This window comes from Arvicola amphibius, chromosome 10, assembly GCF_903992535.2.
Source record: "Arvicola amphibius chromosome 10, mArvAmp1.2, whole genome shotgun sequence".
NCBI classification, from domain to species: domain Eukaryota; kingdom Metazoa; phylum Chordata; class Mammalia; order Rodentia; family Cricetidae; genus Arvicola; species Arvicola amphibius.
In genome coordinates, this window is record NC_052056.1 from 122401376 (window position 1) to 122423875 (window position 22500).

General features: G+C 52.4%; 1 protein-coding gene across 2 annotated transcripts in view; it reads left to right on the top strand.

Annotated features, from left to right (window-relative positions):
* Kiaa1671 (KIAA1671 ortholog) overlaps window positions 1–22500 on the top strand; it is a 136562-nt gene that overhangs the window by 44040 nt on the left and 70022 nt on the right. For both annotated transcript variants that reach the window (XM_038344877.1, XM_038344878.1), the window contains exon 6: window positions 4790–4909. In XM_038344877.1, coding sequence (XP_038200805.1) covers window positions 4790–4909 — 120 coding nt within the window. The remainder of the gene's footprint in view (window positions 1–4789; window positions 4910–22500) is intronic.

The following is a 22500-nucleotide window of genomic DNA, read 5'->3' on the forward strand; positions in this document are numbered from 1 at the left end:
AGTGCCCAGGCCCCAGGAGGGCTGGTTGTCAGGGATCAGCTTTCTCAAGGCTGGGGGATGGAGAGACCAGCTTCCTGTTTCTCCCTTCCTGCTTCTCTCCTGCAGGAAGGCCTTTGTTTGGTTGACTTTGGGGTCAGGGTCTCCTGTATCACAGGCTGTCCTTCAAGGCCTGACCCTCCTGACCCCTACCTGTGCTTCCTTAAGTTTTTCTGATTCTTGATCTTAAAGAACAAAAACAGACAAATGAATGAAAATGAAAAGCCAGAGGCCTCAGCTCAGGGCTCTAAACTCTGCCGACCTCCAGGGGCAGAGGGAGCAGGGAGCCTTCCTCCCTGCAGCTGGTGAGGATTTCCGCAGCCTGGGATGGCACCGTATGTCTTAGGAGCTAGAAATATTCTGTGGTTGTGTACATACACATTACACACATACACAACACCTACACAAGGTGTATTTCTGTTGGGTGCTTAGGCAAATTTCAGCCATCTAGGGAAGCAAGGCCCCTCACAGAATGCTTGCCTTCCAGGCCTGGTGGTGCAGACCCCAAACCCCAGCTACTCAGGAGGCAGGAGAATAAGTGCAGGTCCAGCTGGATGGAACAGGGTGGCCTCTCCCATACTGTGAGCCATGCCCCTTAGACATCTTTGGCCATGGCTGCGGCAAGTGAGCCTACATCCCCAGTCCTCTGGGGACATTTTGTTGTCACTCTGGGGATGGGTTATCGCTGCCATTTAGGCAGAACTCAGAGCTTCCACTTGAATCCTCCAGGGAGCGGGGCAGTCCCACGCAGAGTGAGCCAGGTCACATTTGACCCTGCTCTAGAGCCAGGGGACATGGGGAATACAGTTAGAGTGAAACGTGCCAGTGTTCCGGGGTACCCCTGCACTTTGGGGGTGGTTAGTTAAGATGTTTTACTATAGGCACAAGCACAAGGGTTGAGAACCAGTGCTCAGAGCAAAGGTGACGTCAGATACACGGCCACTCTTCGCAGTGACTGAAGTGGTTTGTCGTGGACCGTATCTGGGCTTCCTCCCTGGCGTCTGCATTCTGGCTGCTCTGCACTGCTGTCAGACTGCGCAGGTGCAGTGGGCGTGTGTGTGCTCTTACTGTGGAGGGTCTTCACGTGCAGTCCAGCTACTGATAGACACCAAAGGGTGGTTATAAGGACAGTGTCCCCTCTCCCCCTCTCCCTGCCTCCCTCCCTGCCTTTCCCTTCTCTCCCTCCCTCCCTCCCTCCCTCCCTCCCTCCCTCCCTCCCTCCCTCCCTCCCTCCCTCCCTCCTTCCCTCCTTCCCTCCCTTCCTCCCTGTTTCTTCCTCTCCCTCCCTGCTGGTGCTGGGGATTGAACCAGGGTCTCTGGGGCGTCCTGTGTGCTTGGGTGAGCAGCTATCAGTGTGAGTTATTTTCTTTTTTCTTTTTGACACAGGACGATTCTGTTCTTAGGCTGGCCTTTACTCATTCTTTTGCTGACAAGTCTTGAATTTGCAATGCTCCTGCCTCAGGACCCTCCCCTCCTCCCCTCCCTTCCCCTCCCCTCCCCTCCAGTAAACTGAGGTTACTAACCTTCTCTCTCCTCTTCTCCCCTCCCCTTTCCTTCCCTCCTCTCCCTTCCTTTTTCCTCTCCCCCACCTCTACTCTCCAGCAGCTGAGGTTCCTGGCCTTCTCTCTCCTCTTCTCCCCTCCCCTTTCCTTCCCTCTTCTCCCTTCCCTTTCCCTCTCCTCTCTTCCCCTCCCCTCCACTCCAGTAGCTGAGGTTACTGGCCTTCTCTTCCCTTCCCCTCCCCTCCTTTGCTCTCCCTCCCCCTCCCTTCTAGTAGCTGAGGTTACTGGCCTCTGCTCCCCTTCCCTCCTGTCCCCTCCCTCCAATCCCCTCCCCTCTCTTTCCCTCTGATAGCTGAGATTACCTCCAGGCCCAGCTCTCTTTCTTTTTTACTTAGCAAACATTTATGAAAATTCTGTCCCAGGCCAGGTGATAGTATTTCATTTACTTTAATGGTTTAATTTGGCTCTCAAGTGTGCCTTCCAGAGGTGAATGCTGACCCCTTCCCAGCCACATCTTTTCCCTCCACTCCCAGGAATGGTTTGGGTTCTTTTATGGCCCCCATTGTTTTGTGATTGCTTTCAGAGACCACAGTGATGAGGAAGTTTAGTCTGGTGCTTTCATCCTTCCTGTGAGAGAGAGTGGCAACAGAGAATCGGCATGGCATCCAGGCCTGGCCCCATCCCAGAACAGTTAGGCTGAAGTCTCTGGGGTGGAGTTGACTTGGTTTGAATCTCCCTGAGGTGTGGGGTTGAGAGCTCTGCTGACCTCACAGCTTTTAAAATCCAATCCGGCGTGGGCAAGCTTGAGGGCCCAAGTTCAATTCCCTTTAATGGAAGGCAAGAGCTGACTGTACTCTGGACATAGAAACAGGAAGGGGCTGGTGAGGTGACTCAGAGGGTGAGTCTGGGGACCTGGAGTTGATCCTGCGACCCTTGGAAAGGCAGAGGGAGAGGATGGACTCCTGACCCCACACACGCCCATGGCACACATGCCCCCACCCTCTCATATCATACCCACGCAGTAATAATAAATGCACGTTAAAAATCATATGTCTTTTAGAGCGTGGGCTTCTGCTCAGTGTTCATGTGCTCTTTGTTCATGGAGCAAATGTGCTGGACAGGCATGGTGACATGCGCCTGGATCATGTTCCGGAGTTCCGCCTGGGCTGCGTATGACCCCCACCCAGTAAAAGGTCCTTGGGAAGATAAAATGTGGTATAGTGGAATAGTATTCAGTTATAAAAAAGGAATGTTTTAGCGAGGCATGGTGAGGCATGCCTGTTGTACCACCATTCTGGTAGCTGAGGCAGGAGGATGGCAGGAGAGGAATAGAAGAAGCCATATTTGAAGCTGTTCGCCGCTCAGGTGGCGTGGCAGGTACTGTTTGTGTGTTATTTAGTTTAAATTAGATTCAAATCTGATTTCTCTGTTGCCCTGGCCATGTCCAAGCTTGCGTGATTGCTTTGGTCCCGTAGAACATTCTAGTGACTGCCCAGGTCCCAGCAACCTGAAGCTAGTGAGCAAGTAAAGTCCCTGGAGAGTGGCAGGTCCTGGCAGGCAGAAGGTAGTGCTGGGATGGTGGGGAACAGTCTGGAAAGGAGCCATCTGAATGACCAGACAGACCTAGGCCATCCACGACCTGGGGAGGAGGTGGGAGCTACGGTAAGACGCTCAGCCCAGGTGGGCTTGTCCTGGGTACCCAGGGCTGCCTTGGGAGAGGGTGTGTTTCATCCGTGTTCTTTCAGATACAGTCCTTGTCACCCCAGGAAGTCCTGCGTTTTATAGCCACCCTCATCTGCCTGTTGACTTGGTAGCCATGGCTCTCCTCGGTTCCTGATGACACTCCTTAGCCTGGCGTCATTCTGTTGCTCACTTGGCTGTTGGTATAATTCTTTGGAGTAATTACTGTTTGGATCCTGCTTTATTTTCCATTGACTTGTTTCCTTGTTGTTGAGTTGCCGTTGCTCTTTACATGTTGTGGGAATAAGATGGCTGACTTGTGGGCTCTCTTCCTGTCTCTGGGTAGATTCTTCACTGTCGTCATGGTGTTCTTTAAGCACACGTGTTTTCTGGTTGACCGAGTCAACTTGTGTTTTTGTGCCGTGTCCTTGGAAGCCACTGGCTAATACAAGGCTTGTTCCCTTTTACGTTTTCTACTTTCTGCTTCTCCATTAATTATCTTGTTCTCTTTTGCCCTAGTTTTGGGCCAGGGTGTGAAGTTTGGTTTGTTTTTGTTTTCTTTTTGTTTGTTTGGTGTACAGGAATTTACTTAACTTTACGGTAAATTAATTTTTACCATGGCAAGAGTCTGGTGTGTAATCCACCCCAGAGCGTCCTTTAGAGTGAGCTGTGCTCATGTCCAGTGCCGCCACAGGAGCCCTTCAGCTTCAGGACGAAGGTGACAGAATATCAGCCTGGAAACTCTTTGCCGTTCCTCATCTCAGTTCAGTGCATTTTATACTTTTCATCGGGTGTTGAGGTTCTGACACCGTAGTCTAGATTGGCCTTCAAGACTGGCACCAACAGACCGGACTGACGTGGGTGGGATTGATTTAATGCCACCCGAGCATGGAAATGAGCCCAGCAGAAAGGACACAGAAGCAGAAGAGAAGGCCCCAGTGCAGGATTAGGGTGCTCAAGTAGCCAGGAAGAGACGGCAGGCCAAAAGAGGTCTAAGAGAGTCAAGAATAGGGATGGGGGAAAGGGGCTAGCTTGCCCTTCCTGATGCTCTGTCATTAACCTGCCCTCTCTGGGCCTCCTGACTTATCTGTGTGGAGTGTGGCAGGTAGCACTTTATGGATTCCAGGGTGTGCTAGGCTGTGATGGGTTCTCCAGTGTGTAGCTGAGAGGAATTCAGACTACATGCCCTCCATGAAGAAGTTCAAAATAGGACCACAAGATCAACATGGGAAGTGACAGGCTCGCAAACTGGAAGCCCAGTTAGGCCAGGCACATGAGCCAGGCATGCCTGCCCCCTGGTGGCTGGACCATGTCGTGCAGGTTCTGAGCAAGCGTCTAATTTCTGTTTCCCCTTGAAGCTGTTAATATTGTTTGTTCCCACCTGGTTGAGGTCAGAGAGGTTAAGGAATTACTTGAGGTCATGCAGCTGTGAAACTGGGCCACTTCGGCCCAAGACCTGCTACTCAGATGTTACCCATGACCATGACAGTGGGGGTTTCTGATGCTGTGACACACCTGTCCTGTAAACAGGGGTTCCCACTAAAATTCTTTCCTTGTGTTCTCTATCTCAGGTGCCTCCGCAGAACCTGGAACAGGACGCCCAGCAGCCTGTCCGGCAGGTGTCCCCCGTTGCCTCTGTCCCCAGGCGAAGTCACAGCTTTTGCAAGGACAAGAAGAGTGGACCCTTTGTGGTGAGTGACAGTCGTATCGCTGGAGAGACTCACAGGCGTGGTCTGTGTTGGAAGGTTCTGTGAATGTGTGTGGAGGGTTCAGGTTGACAGATGCCTGACAAACGGTGACCAGCTGGGGACTGGGTTACCGGACCCTCTGTGCTGGGGAAACCCTCGCTGCTTTCGGGTTTTTGGCACTAGGCGGGGCTCTGCAGCTGGCCGCAGAGGCTTGTGAAAGTCTTGGGTTCGAGGTGCAGCGCTGTGTCTTTTCAACAGCCTTGAGCTTTTGAGAGTTTAGTGTCTGCACCTTTTGATTTTCTGAGCAGGAAGCACTGGGTTAGTGATTCCTGTGTCAGTGCTGATTTGAGAATGGAGTTGAATCAGGAGGGAGCCAGGCCAGAGAAATTGCACCCATGGGGGACATTAGGAGGCTGTAGAAAGCCAGCTCCAGACTTGCGGGGCCCACGGTCACCATACACATGTATCCTCTGTCCATGCAGCAGGCAGAGAAGCACCCCTACTTCATGTGGTTGGTGTGGGCTCTGAGGAGGTGACACAGGAGGGACTTGGCATGGTTCCGAGCACCCAGCAGACATGCCGCCACACTGCCTGGCTGCAGGTTGTTGGCTGTGCCTCTTTGGCCGACTCTTCCTCTCTCGACTTTCATTCTGGCTTAAGAAGGACCTGGGAAAAGGACCGTGTTTCTTGGGAAACCTCTGACCTTTGGAGCCGGGACCCAGGTTCCCCTGGTGATTTGGTTGATTTCTGGGCAGTCTGTAATGGATCGAGTTCTCTCCTTGCACAGAAGGTGCCCTGAAGCGCGGCCCAGGGTAGCTGTTGACCATGGTGGCTCGAGTCCCGCCTCCCATACCTTCCCACGTTCGTGGTCTAGAGAGACTTCCCTTCTCAGAGATTTTGTTTCCTCAGCTGTAAAATGGGCATATTTGCTGTTATTGTAGGGGTGGAGTAACAGGGTGTGTGGTGGAATGGCCGTCTGCTGAGTGGCCCTGGGAGTGGCCCTGGTGCCTAGATGCCAGTGGCAGCCTTACAGGCATGTGACTCTTGACCATCTCTGAAGGTTCCCTTCCTCGGATACCCTTGTCTCTAGTCCTTCTCTGGTGGCACCACCTCCCTTATCTGATCCAGTGTAAACTTCTGTGTGTACCTGTGAAGGCAAAGGTTATGGGGAGAGAAGGCCTGGAATCTGTCTGCATTCTCTGGCCTGCAGGAGGCCTCCTTGCTGCAGGCTCCTCCTCTTTCCTCTGTGCCATCAAGAAGACTTTGTCCTTAGAATCCTGGATAGCTTGCCTTGACTCCTCTGTTCTGGCTCTCAGGCCCCTGTACCCTGCTGAGGCATGTGGGACTTCCACTCCTACAGACTGCAGACTGAAGGAAGGACCAGGACTCAGCCCTGCAGGACTAGGCTCTCTGGTCTCATGCCTGCAGTGTTAGGAAATAGCCACAAGGAGGCAGTGGTGTCCAACCCCCTCCCGACTCCTCCCATAGCCTGTGATGGACTGGTCGACCTGGAGCATCTGAAAGGAAAGACCAGCTTCAGCTGCTGTGGCCTCTGGGGACTCCGTTTCTGCTGTGGGACGAAGCTGTGGCCTCTGGGGACTCAGTTTCTGCTGTGGGACGGAGCTGTGGCCTCTGGGGACTCAGTTTCTCCCGTGGATAGAGCTGTGGCCTCTGGGGACTCAGTTTCTGCTGTGGGACGGAGCTGTGGCCTCTGGGGACTCAGTTTCTCCCGTGGATAGAGCTGTGGCCTCTGGGGACTCAGTTTCTGCTGTGGGACGGAGCTGTGGCCTCTGGGGACTCAGTTTCTCCCGTGGATAGAGCTGTGGCCTCTGGGGACTCAGTTTCTGCTGTGGGACAGAGCTTTGGCCCCTGGGGACTCAGTTTCTCCTGTGGGACGGAGCTGGTCTGGTCTCAGAGCAAATGAGGACTCCTCATTAATGCTTTGGTTGAGGAGGCCCCTTTCCTCCTCTTTCCTTCCCCCTCCTCTCCCTCTCCTCCCCTTCTTTGTGTCTGTTCAACTCTGTAGAAATGGGGAAACTGAGGCCCACAGTGAGGACCCAGCTTGATTAGGATGGCCTTTCAGATGAGTCCTGGGGATTGGTGACATCTGTGAGTTCACCTGCGATGGTTGGGGAAGCCTGCTGAACATTGGCTATTAATCTGTCTGAAGAACGTTGGCTGTCAGTCTGTCCTTGTTTGTCCATAACTTCCTGCTGTTGCTTGCTCATCTAGGGTCACATATCTTCATTCTTTTAGGAGTTTGTTTTTTATTTCATGTAGCCCAGACTGGCCTCAAACTCTTTATTTAGCCAAAGATGACCTTGAACATTCTTCACCTGTTCCTGCCTTCTGAATTCTGGGTTACAGGTGTGTCTCCCTACACTGTCTATGGGCAGTAGAGCCTGGTAGATGCCAAGGTGGCACTCTGCCAACTGAACTACACCCTAGCCCTTGTTATCTCAGGCTTTGTCCATCCTTACTTGAGTGCTGCCCACCTCCCCTGCCATTTCGGGTAAACAAACCCCTTCCTGCTCTAAGAAAAAGCAAGATTCAGAGGGGCTCAGCCACCTGCCTTAGGCCACACAGCATGAGAAGAGCTATAACCAGGGCCCACATGTGTTGCCTGGGACTTGGGCACTTGCTCCCCGAGGCTGGGCTGGGCAGCCTGTTAGTGGCCCTGCTCCCCCTTCCCACAGCTCCTGCCAGCTCCCCACTATGTAGCCCCTCCAGGAAAGGGAACACGTGAGTCCTGGGACTCAGCCAATGTTGACTGTGGCTGTTCTGTCTATCATATCTAAGCCAGCCTGGGACCCCAGGGCTGATTGAGTCAGTGAATCTGCGTGACCACACCCACTGCTGCCAGTCATGGGACTGCCCACAGGGGGGCAGGACACTCTGCTCCGCCCACACTGGGTGCTGGCACAGCCAGCTGCAGAACAGCTGCTTGCTGCTGTCATTGCTGTTGTTCCGCTCCTGCTCTCTGTCTTACTGTGAAAGGAAAGTGTCCCCAGCCTTAGGAGTTCAACTGAGTCTTGGAAGGGGAAATGTCTTCTCCTGGTCCTGTGGTGTATGCTCCCACAGGTATGGCCACCCTTCTGCCCGTGGCCTATGGTCTCCTAGAGATTATAGACCATGGTGACTCAGTGTGGACCCTGACCTCAGGCACAGGTTACCCAGCAGCCCCTCCTGTGACCGTGAGGTCATAAGTCAGCAGTTATGGGGTTCTCACATTGGCATGAACCTATGGGAAGTCCAAGAATGGCCTCCCCATGACTAAACACAAACCGGCTCTTCCTGGCTTATTTAGCTATATGTTCATTTTTTTTTTATGTGTCCACTTTGTGCCAAGCCTGTGTGACTTCAAAGTCCAGAAACTCTACCTAGGATCTGTGGTACAGGGGGTGCTGGGTGATGTCAGGGATTTAGTCAGCCTTTAAGGTCCAGCCTGCTGGGGAAACAGGATTCAAAGAGGAGAATCCAGGCTGGAGTGAAGGTACAGGCAGTCAGGAGCTTACAGTAATCTGCTGTGCCTGGGGGAGCCAGGGCAGTGCACTGGGCATAGGGGCATGAGGGCAGACTCCAGTGGTAGCAGGGTTGAGCACACCCTGGCTTGTGAGGTCAGTACCCACCAGTACTAACTGCCTCCTTTTTCACTGTGGGTGCGGAGGACTAGGGACAGCCACAAACAGCCACTTCGCCTGCAGCTGGTCACAGTTCTTTTCTGGATTGAACTAGCCACACCAGGGTTTGTCTGCTGGAGTAAACGCGTGCTGCCAGCCGTGTCAGAGGTTGTGTGCTGGGGTGTTCTGTGTTCATTCGTGTCCCTAATGATCACCCATGCAGCTATGCATGTATCCACCCACCTGCCAGTTTATCTGTCCGTCCATCCATTGACCTGCCCATCCAGCTGCCCATCCATTGCTGCCCTCCCTCATATCTTGCTTGATTTATGTGGACCTCCAAGGATATGAAAGGGAATGGGTTAATTTCTGTCTTCAAATTGTTTTCATTTCTAGGCCAGGAACAAGTAGTTGCACACTTGGTATGATGTCATTTATTCCCCTCCCCCCATCCGCTGGGAACAGTGGGCAAGGCAGATGTGGTGCTTCCTCTGGTGTGTGCACAGTGTGGAAACCAAATACGTAACCACTGGCCAGGCTCAGAAAGGAGACGTCTGGATGTTACCAAACACCGTGAAGAAAATAAAACAGTGTAGGGTGCCAGGGTGGGGAATGGGGAGAGGGGTATGGGGACTCTTTCTTGTCAGGTGGTCAGCAAGGGCCTCTTTGAGGAAGTGACTATGGGTGGGGCCTGTAGAAGGATCAGAGGAGGGTGTCAGGCAGAAGCAAAGGTCTTGGGTGTAGAGAGAAGTTTCTATCCTGCTGGGTCCTGCAGTCGTTCAGTCCCAAATAAATACACCGAGGCTTATATTAATTATAAACTGTTTGGCTTATTGCTCAGGCTTATTACTAACTAGCTCTTATGACTTAAATTCACCCATAATTCTTGTCTATGTTTAACTATGTGGCCTGGTACCCTTTCTCAGTAAGGCATTCTCATCTTGCTTCCTCTGTGTCTGACTGGCGACTGTGTCTCTGCCTTTCCTCTTCCCAGAATTCTCCTAGTCTGGTTGCCTCACCTGTACTTCCTGCCTGGCTACTGGCCAATCAGTGTTTCCTTAAACCACTACGAGTGACAAATCTGTGCATGGTACAAGACCATTGTCCCACAGCACTTGGGACTTCTTTAGTTTGATGATTATGATGATCATCACAATGGTGAATGAGCTGGTGGAGAGGGTGACCCTTGATGGCAGGATAAGGGCTATATTAGTCAGGGTTCTCTAGAGGAGCAGAACTTAAAGAATCACTCTCTCAGACATGCATATGTAATGGGATTTACTAGAATGGCTCATGGACTGTGGTCGACCTTGTCCAACAATGGCTGTCTGCCGATAGAAAGTCCAAGAATCCAGTAGTTGTTCAGTCCATGAAGCTGGATGTCTCTGCTGGTCTTTTACACACTGGAATCCCAAAGAAGTAGACACTAATGCCAGTTAAGGAATGGACTTGCCAGCAAAAAGGAGAGCACTCAGGCAGAGAGCAAGCTTCCTTCTTCTTTGTCCTTTATAAAAACAGGCCTCAGCAGAAGGTGTGGCCCAGATTAAAGGTGGATATTTTAAAGATTTATTTATTTATTATGTATACAACATTCCTTCCGTGTGTGCCTGCAAGCCAGAAGAGGGCACCAGATCTCATTATAGGTGGCTGTGAGCCACCATGTGGTTGCTGGAAATTGAACTCAGGACCTCTGGAAGAGCAGCCAGTGCTCTTAACCACAGAGCCATCTCTCCAGCCCCAAAGGTGGATCTTCCCACCCCAAAAGATCAGATTTAAAGTTGGGTCTTCCCACATTTAATGATTTAATTAAGAAAAATCCTTCACAGGTGTGTCCAGTTGCTTGGATTTTAGTAAATTCCAGATGTAGTCAAGTTGGGTAAACCAAGTAGTTGTGTGTGTGTGTGTGTGTGTGCGCGCGCGCACGCGTGCACATGTGGAAACTAGAGGTCAACCCCAAGCGTTTCCCCATGATGCCCGCTCAGTATGTGACCTGGCTCCTTCCTAAGGGACTTCCTCTATCCTAAGGTGCCAGGGAGACACCCGCTTAGAGATTCTAAACCTGAGGCTTAAGGCAGGGAGGTGGCTGCACCAGGACACACGGTGTAGAAGCGGTGAAGCCTGGGTGTGGCCTGGCTTGTAGCTCTTTCCTCTGCATCAGGGAGGGGACAGGGATCCTCAGGTTTCAGCAGCACCAGCAGTGCCCATGGGGCTTTGTGGGCTCCCGGGGGCCCAGAACCCATCCAGTGACCGCCTGCCCTCAGGAATCCAGGTGCACGTGCTCTGCTTGACAAGCTGCCCTGGTGGCGGCCTTGTCACTTGGCTTGGGCACACCTCCCTGGTGGGTAGAGCCGGGGTTACAGGCACGATGACCTCTGCTGGGAGGAGGTCCAGACTTGTGGGTGCTGTTCCCAGGTGATGTCACATGACCAGCCTGGGCTGTCCACTAATCAGACAGTGTAGGGCTGACGATGAGTGGGAGGAAGGGTTGTTGTAGAGAGACATGCCCATGGAAAGCCTCCTCACTAACCTGCCTGGAAACTTCCATGACAGATTGCATGTGAGAGCCAGCGGGAGGATGGCAGAGTATGTGCTCTGAACCAGATGATCCAGGATGCAAGGGCGTCTATGTCCCATTCTTTAAAAAAAGATTTATATTTTTAAAATTATGTATGTGGGGGGGGACGTATTTGCACATGTGTACAGTGCCTTAAGGGGCCAAGAGAGGGCGCCAAAGCCTCTTGAACTGGAGTTACATGCAGTTGTGAACTGCCTCACTTGGGTGCTGGGACCCAGACTCTAGTCCTTTGTAAGAACAATAAGCATCCTTAACCACTGAGCCATTTCTCCAGTGCCTACATCTCCTTCTTGATCCACAGGGTTCAAGATTCCTCACTGATGGTGGGTTAGCCCAGAATGTCCAACCTGGCTTGCTTTCTTCCCATTGACAGGTGACCTCTAGATAGTGTCTAGTCCTGGCCTTGCTGCTCTGCGGGTGTATAGTATGGCTGTGGGCCCACTCATTGCTAACAGACACAAGTGCATTTCTGTACCGTGAACCCCATCTCCATCCTGCCTCAGGTAGTGCGAGGTCTGCATGCATCCTGTGGTGGCCACAATCGGGACTTGTCCCTGCCCTCTGTTCTGTTAGGTGTTTTTCTGTGTTGGGAACATGCATTTGGGTCTGTTACAGTCTGGGGCAGCTCCTAATCTTCGTGCGTTCCATTGTTACCTCCTGATGGGTGGTGCTCACTGTACACCCCAGCTGGGAGTCGGGCTGTATGTGCGCAGGACGTGGCTTCAGTGGCTGTACCTGGTGCCTCCCTGGCTGCAGTGTATGAATTTCCAGCTGTCCCCATCCCTTGATAGGCTTGCAGTGCTCTCTCCCAGCTCTCTTAACGTTCAGACACCGCAGAACACTGTCTGACAGTGTTTCGTGGAACACTTGAGTTGAAGAACTCAAAATGTTGTGGAAGATTCCTGTTCTGGCTTCTGTTTCCTGCTTAGACAGGTTGGAAAACAGCTAAGAGTCAATTCCAGTTGTTGGACCATGCCTAAGGACTTTGGGGCCATACATACTGGACCAGGGGAGATGATGCTGTAATCCATTAGTGATGTCTTCATGGATCCGGGAAGGCAGAGATCAGAGTGTCAGATGTTTGCTAACCCTGTTTCAGAAGGATATGTGATGAGATACATACAGATACACACATATACACACAACACAATGCACCTATGAGCGACGTGCCCCAAATGGCGTCTTGGAGACTCTCCTTACGATTCTCCAAATCTCAGAAGCACTTCAACAGTCCTTGCCTGGGTTTATTATATATATATGTCTCAGTCGACTGCATTCTTTTGTCTATTCTGCCTCCCTGGACACGTGGCTGGGCTCTTCTCCAGGGCAGGGACATCTGAGCCTTGTATGCATTGAGATCTCATGAGAAGCTTTTCAGCCTATGCCCATAGTCTCAGATGGGACATCAGAGCGTCTATAGCAGGATGAGCCCCCCTGTGTCTGACCCCCAACTTTGCTCGGGTTTCAGGTCCCCACATATGTCTTTTCACAAGGTCCTGGGGACACATACCTGGATTCTTACACCTACACAGGAAGCTCTCTACCCACTGAGCAGCCACCAGCCCCAGCTTTTCAGTTTGAGACAAGGTTTCACAGCCGAGGATAATCTTGAACTCACTTAGTAACCCAGGCATATCTTCATCTGTCCATCCTCCTGCCTCAGTCTCATGAGCAGATGGGATTACAGACCTGAGTCAGACCTGGCTGTCGCTTTCAAAAATAACTGTACAGTTTGTTTGTTTAAACTTCAACAGTTTTTTTGTTTGTTTTGAGACAGGGTTTCTCTGTGTGGCCCTGGCTGTCCTGGAACTCTGTGGACCAGGCTAGTCTTGAATTCAGAGATCCCCTTACCTCTACCTCCTGAGTGCTGGGAATAAAGGCACCTTCTAACTTTAGTGACTTTGACTGCACAGAGTTCTAAAGCATCACAACAATGCAGTGTAGAAACTGTCACCTTCCCCTCAGGAAATCCACACCCACCAGCAGCCACTCTCTTCTCCCTCCCCTCATGAGTCTGCTCTCTGGGCATACCTGTCCGCACTCCAAGGCCCACACAGATGGGATGGCCTAGCAGGGACTCTTGGGACTGGCTTCCCCCACCTGGAATGGTTTTCGTTTCGTGCATGCAATATCATGAACAAGTACCTTGTTCATTTTCATGGCCGAATAGTATTCTGTTCCATAAATGTCCCATTTATTCAGCCATTTGTAGACTGATGGACACATGGGTGGTTTCCACACTAGGGTTCTCATCAGCATCCCTACCATTTTTATCAGCCCATTTGCATTATTAATGACTTGTTGTTGTTGTTGAGTAAAATGCCTAGCAGCAGCAGCAACTGTAGGCTGGAAGGTCTATTCTGGCTCAAGCCTTATGGGAGGAAGGCTTGGTGGTGAGACTTGCTCCACCCATGCTGTGGGAGCCACTGGCCAGGACTCTTTACATCATAGCCGTAGACAGGAAGTATAACTATATTGGAGCTAGAGGCAGGTGTGACTGTCAAGGCCTGCTGGCCAGCTTAATCCATATCCCAAAGGTTCACAACCTTGTAAAACAGCGTCATCATCTGAGGACCAAGTATCCAAGTTCACGAGCACCTGGGGGGACTAGGTGTTCCAGCTCATGAGCACCTGGGGGAACCAGGTATTGAAGCTTCACAAGCACTTGGGGGGACCAGGTGTTGAAACTCATGAGCACCTGGGGTGACCAGGTGTTCTAGCTCATGAGCATCTCAGGGAACCAGGTGCTGAAGCTCACTAGCATGGGGTGGACCAGGTGTTCAAGCTCATGAGCACCTGGGGTGACCATTTGTTCCAGCTCATGAGCATCTGGGGGACCAGGTGTTCAAGCTCACTAGCATAGGGTGGACCAGGTGTTCAAGCTCACTAGCACGGGGTGGACCAGGTGTTCAAGCTCACGAGTACTTGGGGGATTTTTTTTAAAGCAAATGCCAGTTCATGGTTTTAATATCTCTACAACCCCTCACGCCATCCACACTTAATCTTTATGTGGCTGCAGGTTTCCCATCTGTTTGTTACCTCTTCCTCCCCTCAAATTGGAATGGCCTGCCTCTGGGACCCAGGCCCCGTATATATTTGTTTAGAGCCTTGATCAAGAGCCAAAGAGAGAACACACACAGGTTGCCCACCCCATGGATGGAGACCTCTTGAGTCCTTCCATGACTTGATTGTCAGGGCACTATGACTTTTGCCTGGTCTTAACAGGCAAGTTGAAGGAACGAGGAGCGGTGGGAAAGGAGGCCATTCCTACTAGGGTCAGGGGAATGGCCATCATGGATTGCCACAGCTAGGCCCTTGGTGGGACAAAGTGTGTGGGGTGTTAGATGTGGTGGGTAGGTAGATTCTGAAAACAGATTTCAGCTCATTATCGCTCGACCCCTGAGTCACCCTGGCTACCCAGGGTTCCCAAATCTAGCTTTGCAGCCCCATCCCTCAAGACTGTGCATCAAGAGCTGGTGGGAGGCCAGGCCCAGCCAGGGCAGGAATTGACTGACAGAGGCTCGAACTCACACACCGTGGTGCTGAACCCTCACAAGTTTCTAGTAGGACTGATGCTTGGGGAAACTAAGGCAAGGGGAAGTGAGGTGATTTGGACAGAGCCAAGACTGTGGGCATGTGTGTGCCCCAGCTGGAGCTCAGACCCAATGGACGGGCTCTGTGCCCTGCAGGATCAGGTTTTACTTGGTGTTGGCAGTCTTTTCTGATTGAGTTTTCTGTTTCCCCTCAGCCTTCTGACAAGATTAACCTTATGCCCACCAGAGGGCAGAGTGGAGATGCTCTAACCAATACCACATTCATTTAGTGTGTGTGTGTGTGTTGTGAGGATCACTTGTGGTCAGTTCTCTCCTTCCCTGGGATGGAGCCCAGGTCCCCATGCTCTGCATCAAGTGTCTTTACCTACTGAGCCATCTCCCAGGCCTAAGTTACGATTTTTTCCTGTCTACTTTATTCTCAGACTCTCAGACCAGGCTTTTCCTCGACCCTGTTGACTCTGCCCACGGAACTCACTAACTGGCACGTGTGCCATTCTGCCGCTTCCTCTCGACCTTGGGGCAGTTTCCAGTGCTTGAGCCTGGCATCAGGGCTGCTCTGCGGCCCACCGTACTGGTGGTACTGGCCACATTTATTTTCACAATGACGCCTTTCTATTGAAGGGGGGATATGTTTTTATTTCTGAAAGGAATGTGTATTGGGAGCAAGGGCGCTCTGGCCAGCCCACAATGAGAGCCTTGTGGGTTTGGAAATAATATTGCTGACTTGAGACACATTTTGCAGACGCCACACCCTTGATGTGAGGTGGGTCACATCTCAGGCCTGTTTCTAGTGCAGGACTGTGCACACAGTAGGGGACAGCGTCCAGTAGGGCCCTGTGGGGAGTGAGGAGTGGGTGATGCCTGGGTCCACAGGTGTCTGGGCTGCAGGGAGTGGAAGGCATGCCGCCCGAGTCAGTCCCTAGGCAGCTCCTGCCCTGTCACTGCACAGGCATGTGACTTGTGGGTCCAGCCAGCCTTATTTTAAGGAAGCTGTAAGCCTGCCATGTGATTTCCATGTCTGCTGATACTTAAACGTAGGTCACAGATGCACAAGTCTTGGCCTGACCTAAAACAGCACCCAAAGAAAATGGGGTACAGAGGTGACCCATGCTCATCTTTGGGAACCTGGGTGTTGATCCCTTAGAGCAGTAGTTCTCAACCTGTGGGTCTTGATCCCTTTGGGAGTTGTCTTAGTTAGGGTTCTGTTGCTGAAACAGAACACCATGACCAATAAGCATGTTAGGGAGGAAAGGGTTTATTCAGCTTATACTTCCACATTACTGTTCATTACCAAAGGAAGTCAGGACAGGAACCCAAACAGGGCAGGAAGGAGGCTGCTTACTGGCTTGCTCCCCATGGCTTGCTCAGCCTGCTTCCTTATAGCACCCAGGACCACCAGCCTAAGGGATGAGACCACCCACTATGGGCTGTTGATCACCAAATGAGGAAATGCCTGTTTACAGCTGGATCTCACTGAGGCATTTCCTCAACTGATGCTCCTTCCTCTGATGACTCTAGCTTGTGTCACGTTGACACACAAACCAGACAGTGCAGGGGCCAAATGACCCTTTCACAGGGGTCATATATATCAGATATCCTGCATATCAGATACTTACATTACGACTCATAGCAGTAGCAAAATTATGACGTAGCAATGAAATAATCTAATGTCTGAGGTCAGCCAGTGTGCGGAACTGTGTTAAAGGGTCACAGAGTTAGGAAGGTTGAGAACCGCTGCTCCGGAGGCATCAGGTGAGTTTTGGAGTTAAGAATCATGCCTGTGGACTGCTTCAGACCTACAGTGGCCAGGAAGGGGCCTACGGAGGAGCCTGAGGGAGCTAGTCTGTTGGGAGGGAGGCCTGATTGTCTCCATGAGGAGCCCAGGTATGAGTGGAGCCAGCCAGGCAGAAAGTACCCAGTGAAGGGAGGAGGTTAGTTGGGGTCCCGAGGGTCACCACACATGTAAGTCTCCTCTTATAGCTTGAGAGGCCAGAGTCGGACATTTAGGTGGCACCAGGATGCCCTCCTCCAGACAGCGTTGGGGAGAGTCCATGCTGTTCCTGCCATCTAGAGGCTGCGGTCTTTACTTGACTGTAGCCATGCTCCCACCATGGTCTGCCTGACTTGGCCTAGCTTTTCCCTTTAGGTTCACATCTTGGCAGTGAATTTACAGCCTCTCTGATGACGGTACCCTGGGGCTGTCACAGCAAGTCACTAGACTAAGGAACTGATAGATGATGTCATTTATTCCCTGTGGCTGGAAACACAAGGTCAACAAGTCTAGAGGCTCCCAGGTCTGGTGAGGACCTGTCCCTCATGGTGGTGCCTCTGGGCATCCTCATATGACAGAAGGGACGGGAGGGAAAGACGGGTTGAGTATTCCCAGCAATCCTTTCATAGTCTGGGGAGTGGGTCCTTCATGGCTGTCACCTTCTGAGGTGGGTTCTGAGGATAAGTTTTAGTATTATATTCCCCCTCCCCCCATTCCTTATACCGTCTGCATGGCTAACCGGCTTCACACATCGCAGTTTCAGATTCCAGAAAAAAGCATAGTTTGGGGGCCACCATTCAACTCTTGCAGTAGATAGGGTCCAGTGGTGAGAAGCGGATAAGGATCTGGGTTGGGGAAGATAGGAAACCATGGGGAGTCTGTGAGTGCATGCCTGGAGTGGCCTAGCCCGTCTATGCAGACAGGTTCCCATGGGTCTCATCACTTCAGCCTCCCGCCTCCATGTAGCCTGGCCAGCTGGGATGGTAGGGTAAGGCAGGGGTGGGCCCCTGGTGTGTCTGCCATCGTCAGTGGGTTCTGCCCATTTGCCAGGTCTGACCTTGGTTGTCTGTTTTCCGTCTTCCCTCCTTCCTGTCCCCCTCACTGTCATCAAGGTTCCACCCCCAGGCCGCCTGCTCTCTCTCTCTCTCTCTCTCTCTCTCTCTCTCTCTCTCTCTCTCTCTCTCTCTCGCTCTCCAGCTGGGCCCTGTTCACGTTGTCCCTGGCTGTCTGGGGGAGCCATCTGTCTTTGGGGTTCATCTCTTTCCTGTCCATGTGGCTCTCCATCATGGCTCCCTGCCATTTCATATCCCGCGTCTCTTTCTGCCTCCCCCACCCGGTCCCGTCACATCCTCGCCCCCTCACCGCCTGCCTTTCTCAACCTTCCTTTCCTCCCAACAGCCTCCCATCCACTCTGCCCCTCAGCCAGGAGCCCAGAGGCAGCAAGGTCTGTTTGCTGACCAGGCCTTTAGGCAGTCCTTCAGTCTGCAGGCAGCCCTGAGCCCTTCCATTAGCAGAGTGCCTAGCTTTCTGTTTTTCTGTCAGTTTGTCAGTTGTCAGGACGCAGCCAGCCTTGGATTCTTGTTAGTCAGCGAATGAGCAGGGCCCTGCCTCCCACTGTTCGCTTGCTCATTCATTCATTCATTCATTCATTCATTCTCATTCAGCCTGAGAGCTGGGCATGGACTTGAAGGTCCACCAGTTGGTCAGTTGGTTGGCTAGTTGGTGAGCAGGGTCCAGCTTTCCAACTGTCGTCAGTCAGTGACCGAGCAGGGATGCCACTTCCGCTGTCTTGTTCATTCATTACCTCAGGCCCAGCCTTCCGTTATTTTGTAAATCTGTTGATGAACCAGAGAGCCTGGGCCTGGCTTTCCTTCTGCCAGTCAGGACCCAAGTCCAGTGTTCACGGTTCTCTGTTGTCAGGGAGAGGGTCTGGCCTTCTGCTATCCTGCCCATCCTTGAGGCTGCCCAGCTGGGCCTGCTGGGTGAGGGGCCCTGAGAGCAGATGAACCTCAGGCTGCCTTCGAGGGGCCTTGAAGATTATCGCTCTGTGGGGCCCAGCAGCTAAGTACACCCGCCATGTTCATGGTTTCCCTTTAGCTGCTGTGCCCCTCTCCGTGGGCAGAGTGTGGGGCACTAGTCAGCCAGCGGCCCAGCTTCTGCCCTGTCTCTCCCCTCCTGGGCCTGCCTAAAAGCTGGACTGTCCTTTGTTGAGCTCCTGCTGAGTGCCAGTCTCTGGAAGGTGGCACCGAATAGGGTGCTTGCTTTGAACCCAAGCTCCCACTGAGTGAACAGTCACCTTGGTCTCCTGCTTCTCGCTTGGGCAATGGTCGCAGCCTTGCATTGCCTCAGTGAGAACAGACTCCGTGTTCTGTTCTCTGCTTGCCTCATTAGATTCTCAAACCCTGAAATGTGGTCACGACTCTTCCCATTTCTCAGAAGGTAAAACTGAGACTCAGAGACATGGCAGACCAACTCTTTTGTAGCCAGCATCTACCAGAGGACATCTGGGGTTCTTAGCATTCTTAGACTGCAGACTGGAAATGGTGTCCCTCACCGCCCCGCCCCCACAGCCACCGATGGCTGCTCTAGAGGCCGAAAGACCTTCCCCAGCATCTTCTCTACTCTGCCCAGGCTGCCCACGGGACAGGCAAAGCCCAGGACGTGTGCCTGAGAGGCCCGGGTGCCTCCGTCAATTACAAACTGTGATGCTGGCCAAGTCCTAGCTTGCTCTGGGGCTAGACTTCCCTTTCTATTATATGGGGTAACCGAGGATGCGCAGGTGTGAGCCTGTGCCCAATTCCATTCCTTCCCTCCCTGGGGAGAGGGACTACACAGGCTTGTGTGTGTGCCACAAGTGCATGCAGTAACATGCACACACGCACATGCACGCGCATGCACACGCATGTCCGTATCCCTCTTCTGCATACGTACACACACTTGTAGGTACAGGCACATTCTTTTCCATACTCACACGGGTGCACACAGGCACACTCCACGGTTGTCTGCGCCGTGCATTCATATCCGCACACACTGTCACTCCCACACTTGCCTAGCATGCTCACTCACTCTTATACGGAGAGCCCTCACTCAGCTACACACACTGTCCCCTGCACACCCCTAGCCTCTGCTCTCAGGTCTCCCTGGACCACATGAACAGCTGTGGGGGAGGAGCAGTCTGGCCCCGCCTCCTGCTCCCTCCCCCGCCCCCCAGGATGAGGGGGAGGATGCTGGCACCCAGCGCTGGGGACCAGGCTGCAGCTTTACCCCAGAGGTGGTGGTGGCCGCTCACAGGACCGTCTGGCCATCTGGCTGTGAGCCCTGGCTTTTGAAAGATTTATGCCACCCTGAACTTGACTCTGGGGGTGGTGAGAGTGGTGGGGAGGGAGGAGCCACCCCCTCAGTGGGGGGGGGGAAGCTGGAAGTGCCCAGCCAGAGGCCCCATAGCCTGCTCCAAGATGGACTATTACTACTGCCCCAGTCTGCTGAAGCTGCTGCGGTACCTGTGGGTGAGTGTGGGCGCAGGAGTCTGCCGCTCTTCCGCTCAGTCGCTCAGTCGTCTGCCTTTCTCCTGGCTAACAGCGACTGTGGGAGGAGGAGCATGGGTGGTGGACAGCTTGGGTGGGAGAGCAGGCTAGGAGGGACAGCCCATAGTCCTGAGCTGGGACTGTAGCCCACACAGTTGGTTCTCCTGGGCAAGCAGCAAAAGCAGGACAGACCTCGTGGGTCCTTCAGAAGGCACGCTTCGCTGGGGTTCCTCGGCTCTGCTGCCTTCTGTAGCTTTATTTTCCTTTCCCCCAAACTTGCCAAAAGTGAAGCCCAAACTCACTCTCTTCCCATGTATACTGGAGGAAAAGTTCCTTGAGAGGGACGTGGGAGCTCGGCTAGGGTGTCCGCCCGCGAGGGCTCTGTGGAGTATCTCCAAACCTTGTTTTAACTGAGGCAGATCTGTGTGTCCTGGACAGCTTGCTTGTCTTCTCTCTCTAGCGTGCTCTCTCTTCCTTGGTGGGACTGAGGAGACACAGTGACGGTGGCTCTGTGAACAGAAAAACTTACCAGGGAATCGTCACAGCGTCTGGGGCTTTCTAGAACTTTTGCTGCTGAGCTCAAAATACCCATAAAGGAAAGTTTTAGGAAATGTTATTTCCCCCTCTGAATGTTTGCAAATACTTGAGACGCTTGCCACACAGAATTTTCCCGAGCTTCTCAAAACACAGCCCCAGGAAGCGTTGTTCTCCTGGACCTCGCCCAGCATTATCATCCTCCAAAGCCCAGGGAGCATTCAGAGAACAGGAGACCTTCCCAGTCCTGGGTGCCTGGGATCACTGGGAAACAAGCTCTCTCTTAATAAAAAAAAAAGCACCACTTATTGGTTTATTTTCATCATTTTTTATTACAAAAGTAGGATATAGATATATTAGAAAGTTCAGAATAACCCCAAAGAGCCTAAAGAGAGAAGGGGACTGTTGGCATCTGTTTTCTGTTTGGTTTTTTTTTTTTAGACAGAGTTTCATTCTGTAGCCCAGGTTGGCCTGGAACTCTCAGCTGTCTTCCTGCCTCAGCCCCCCCAAATACCGGGGTTACAGGCATGTGCTGCTATGTCCTACTTAGTATATTTTGAAGTCTGCAGCTCATGGGGTCCTGACAGCTTCCTGGTGCTTGGCTGTGTCTTGGTGCCAGTACATCAATGCGACTAAGAGACAATACCCACTTCCCAGGAATGTGGGAGCAGGTGCCAGGCTCATCGGCAGACAGCGTGGTCATTTGTTCATTCAAGACATCTGACAGCACACATGCACAGGGCCCTGACTTTGGGGACGTCTGGACCGTGTTGGCGTGGGGTAGAGCATGGTACTGTGACAGAAAATGGTCTTTTGGGATGTGGGGTCCAACAGAGTCCGCGAGAAAGCTGAGCCCTGGAGGATCTGAGAACGAGTCAGGGGAGGTCTGTTCTGGGCAGAAGGAACACTGAGTATTAAGACCAGGGTCAGCAGACACGGATGTTCGAGAGTGCATGGCAAGTTCCCCAGCAGGGGCAGGCATTCACTCAGTCTGGCCTGTGCGAGACAGACAGACAGACAGAGTCTCAGCCCCTCACTAGGCTGTGCACATTGTGACCTCTGCTTCTCTCCTGAACCAGAAGGAGGTGGGACAAAGCAGTTTAGGTCTTTTCTAGGTGTGGCATCGTGAGGCTGTACTCACTTGCTTCCTGTGGGTGACAGGGCCTTACTGCTAGCTCCTGGCCATGAAAATCACCTTACGGTGTCTTTGTTCTGCCAAGTTACTAGACTCGGGCACGGCCCAGATGTCTGAGACCATGGCTTAGGATCAGCCCTCCGCCTGCAGAGGGCTGGACACTCTTACTGTGGCCTCTGTGGGAAGTATGGGAATGTGAGACCCACAGGCTACTACAGTTGTGGCTGTGGCTTCCTCATCTGCAGAACGGGGACACACCACCTTCCACTTCCTCATCACGATTCCCCCAGGTCACTCAGTGACTACTGGGGCTTCCGTTTTTCAGGAAGCCACTGTTGGGTTCAAAGTGGCTGTCAATCTAGACTGCATGGGGGAGCTAAGCAGCATGGGGTGCTCCTCCTGCCTTCCATCGGGGCTCCACATGGCTGTTGTCAGCCAGGGCCCTTTGACATCTCCCCATTTCTATATCCTAATTCAGTCTCCTGGTCACCACCATCCCCTCTCCTGCCTCTGTATTTGACTTTTCTTTTCTTTTTTAGACTGCACCTATTAGTAAGGTCATGCGATACGTAGTCTAGTCCAGCGTCAGCCACATTCAACCATAATGTCCTATGTGCCAAAGGGTGTGTAGTATTCTGTTGTGCACGTGTGCATGTGTGTACAGTGCAGCCTGGTATCCTTGCTGTGTCTGTTTGGATTGCATCCTGTCCCATCTGAACTGTCATGGATCCTCTGGAGCGTGGATCTCATGTGCCTGCCCAGAGTGGGGATTGCTGCTCTGCTCTGTTCTCCGTGTTGTTCTGGAGCATGTATGTGTTCTGGAGCGTGTCTGTGTTCACAGAAGAGACATCAGAGGAGGCTCCAGGGTGCCCTTCTTCTGG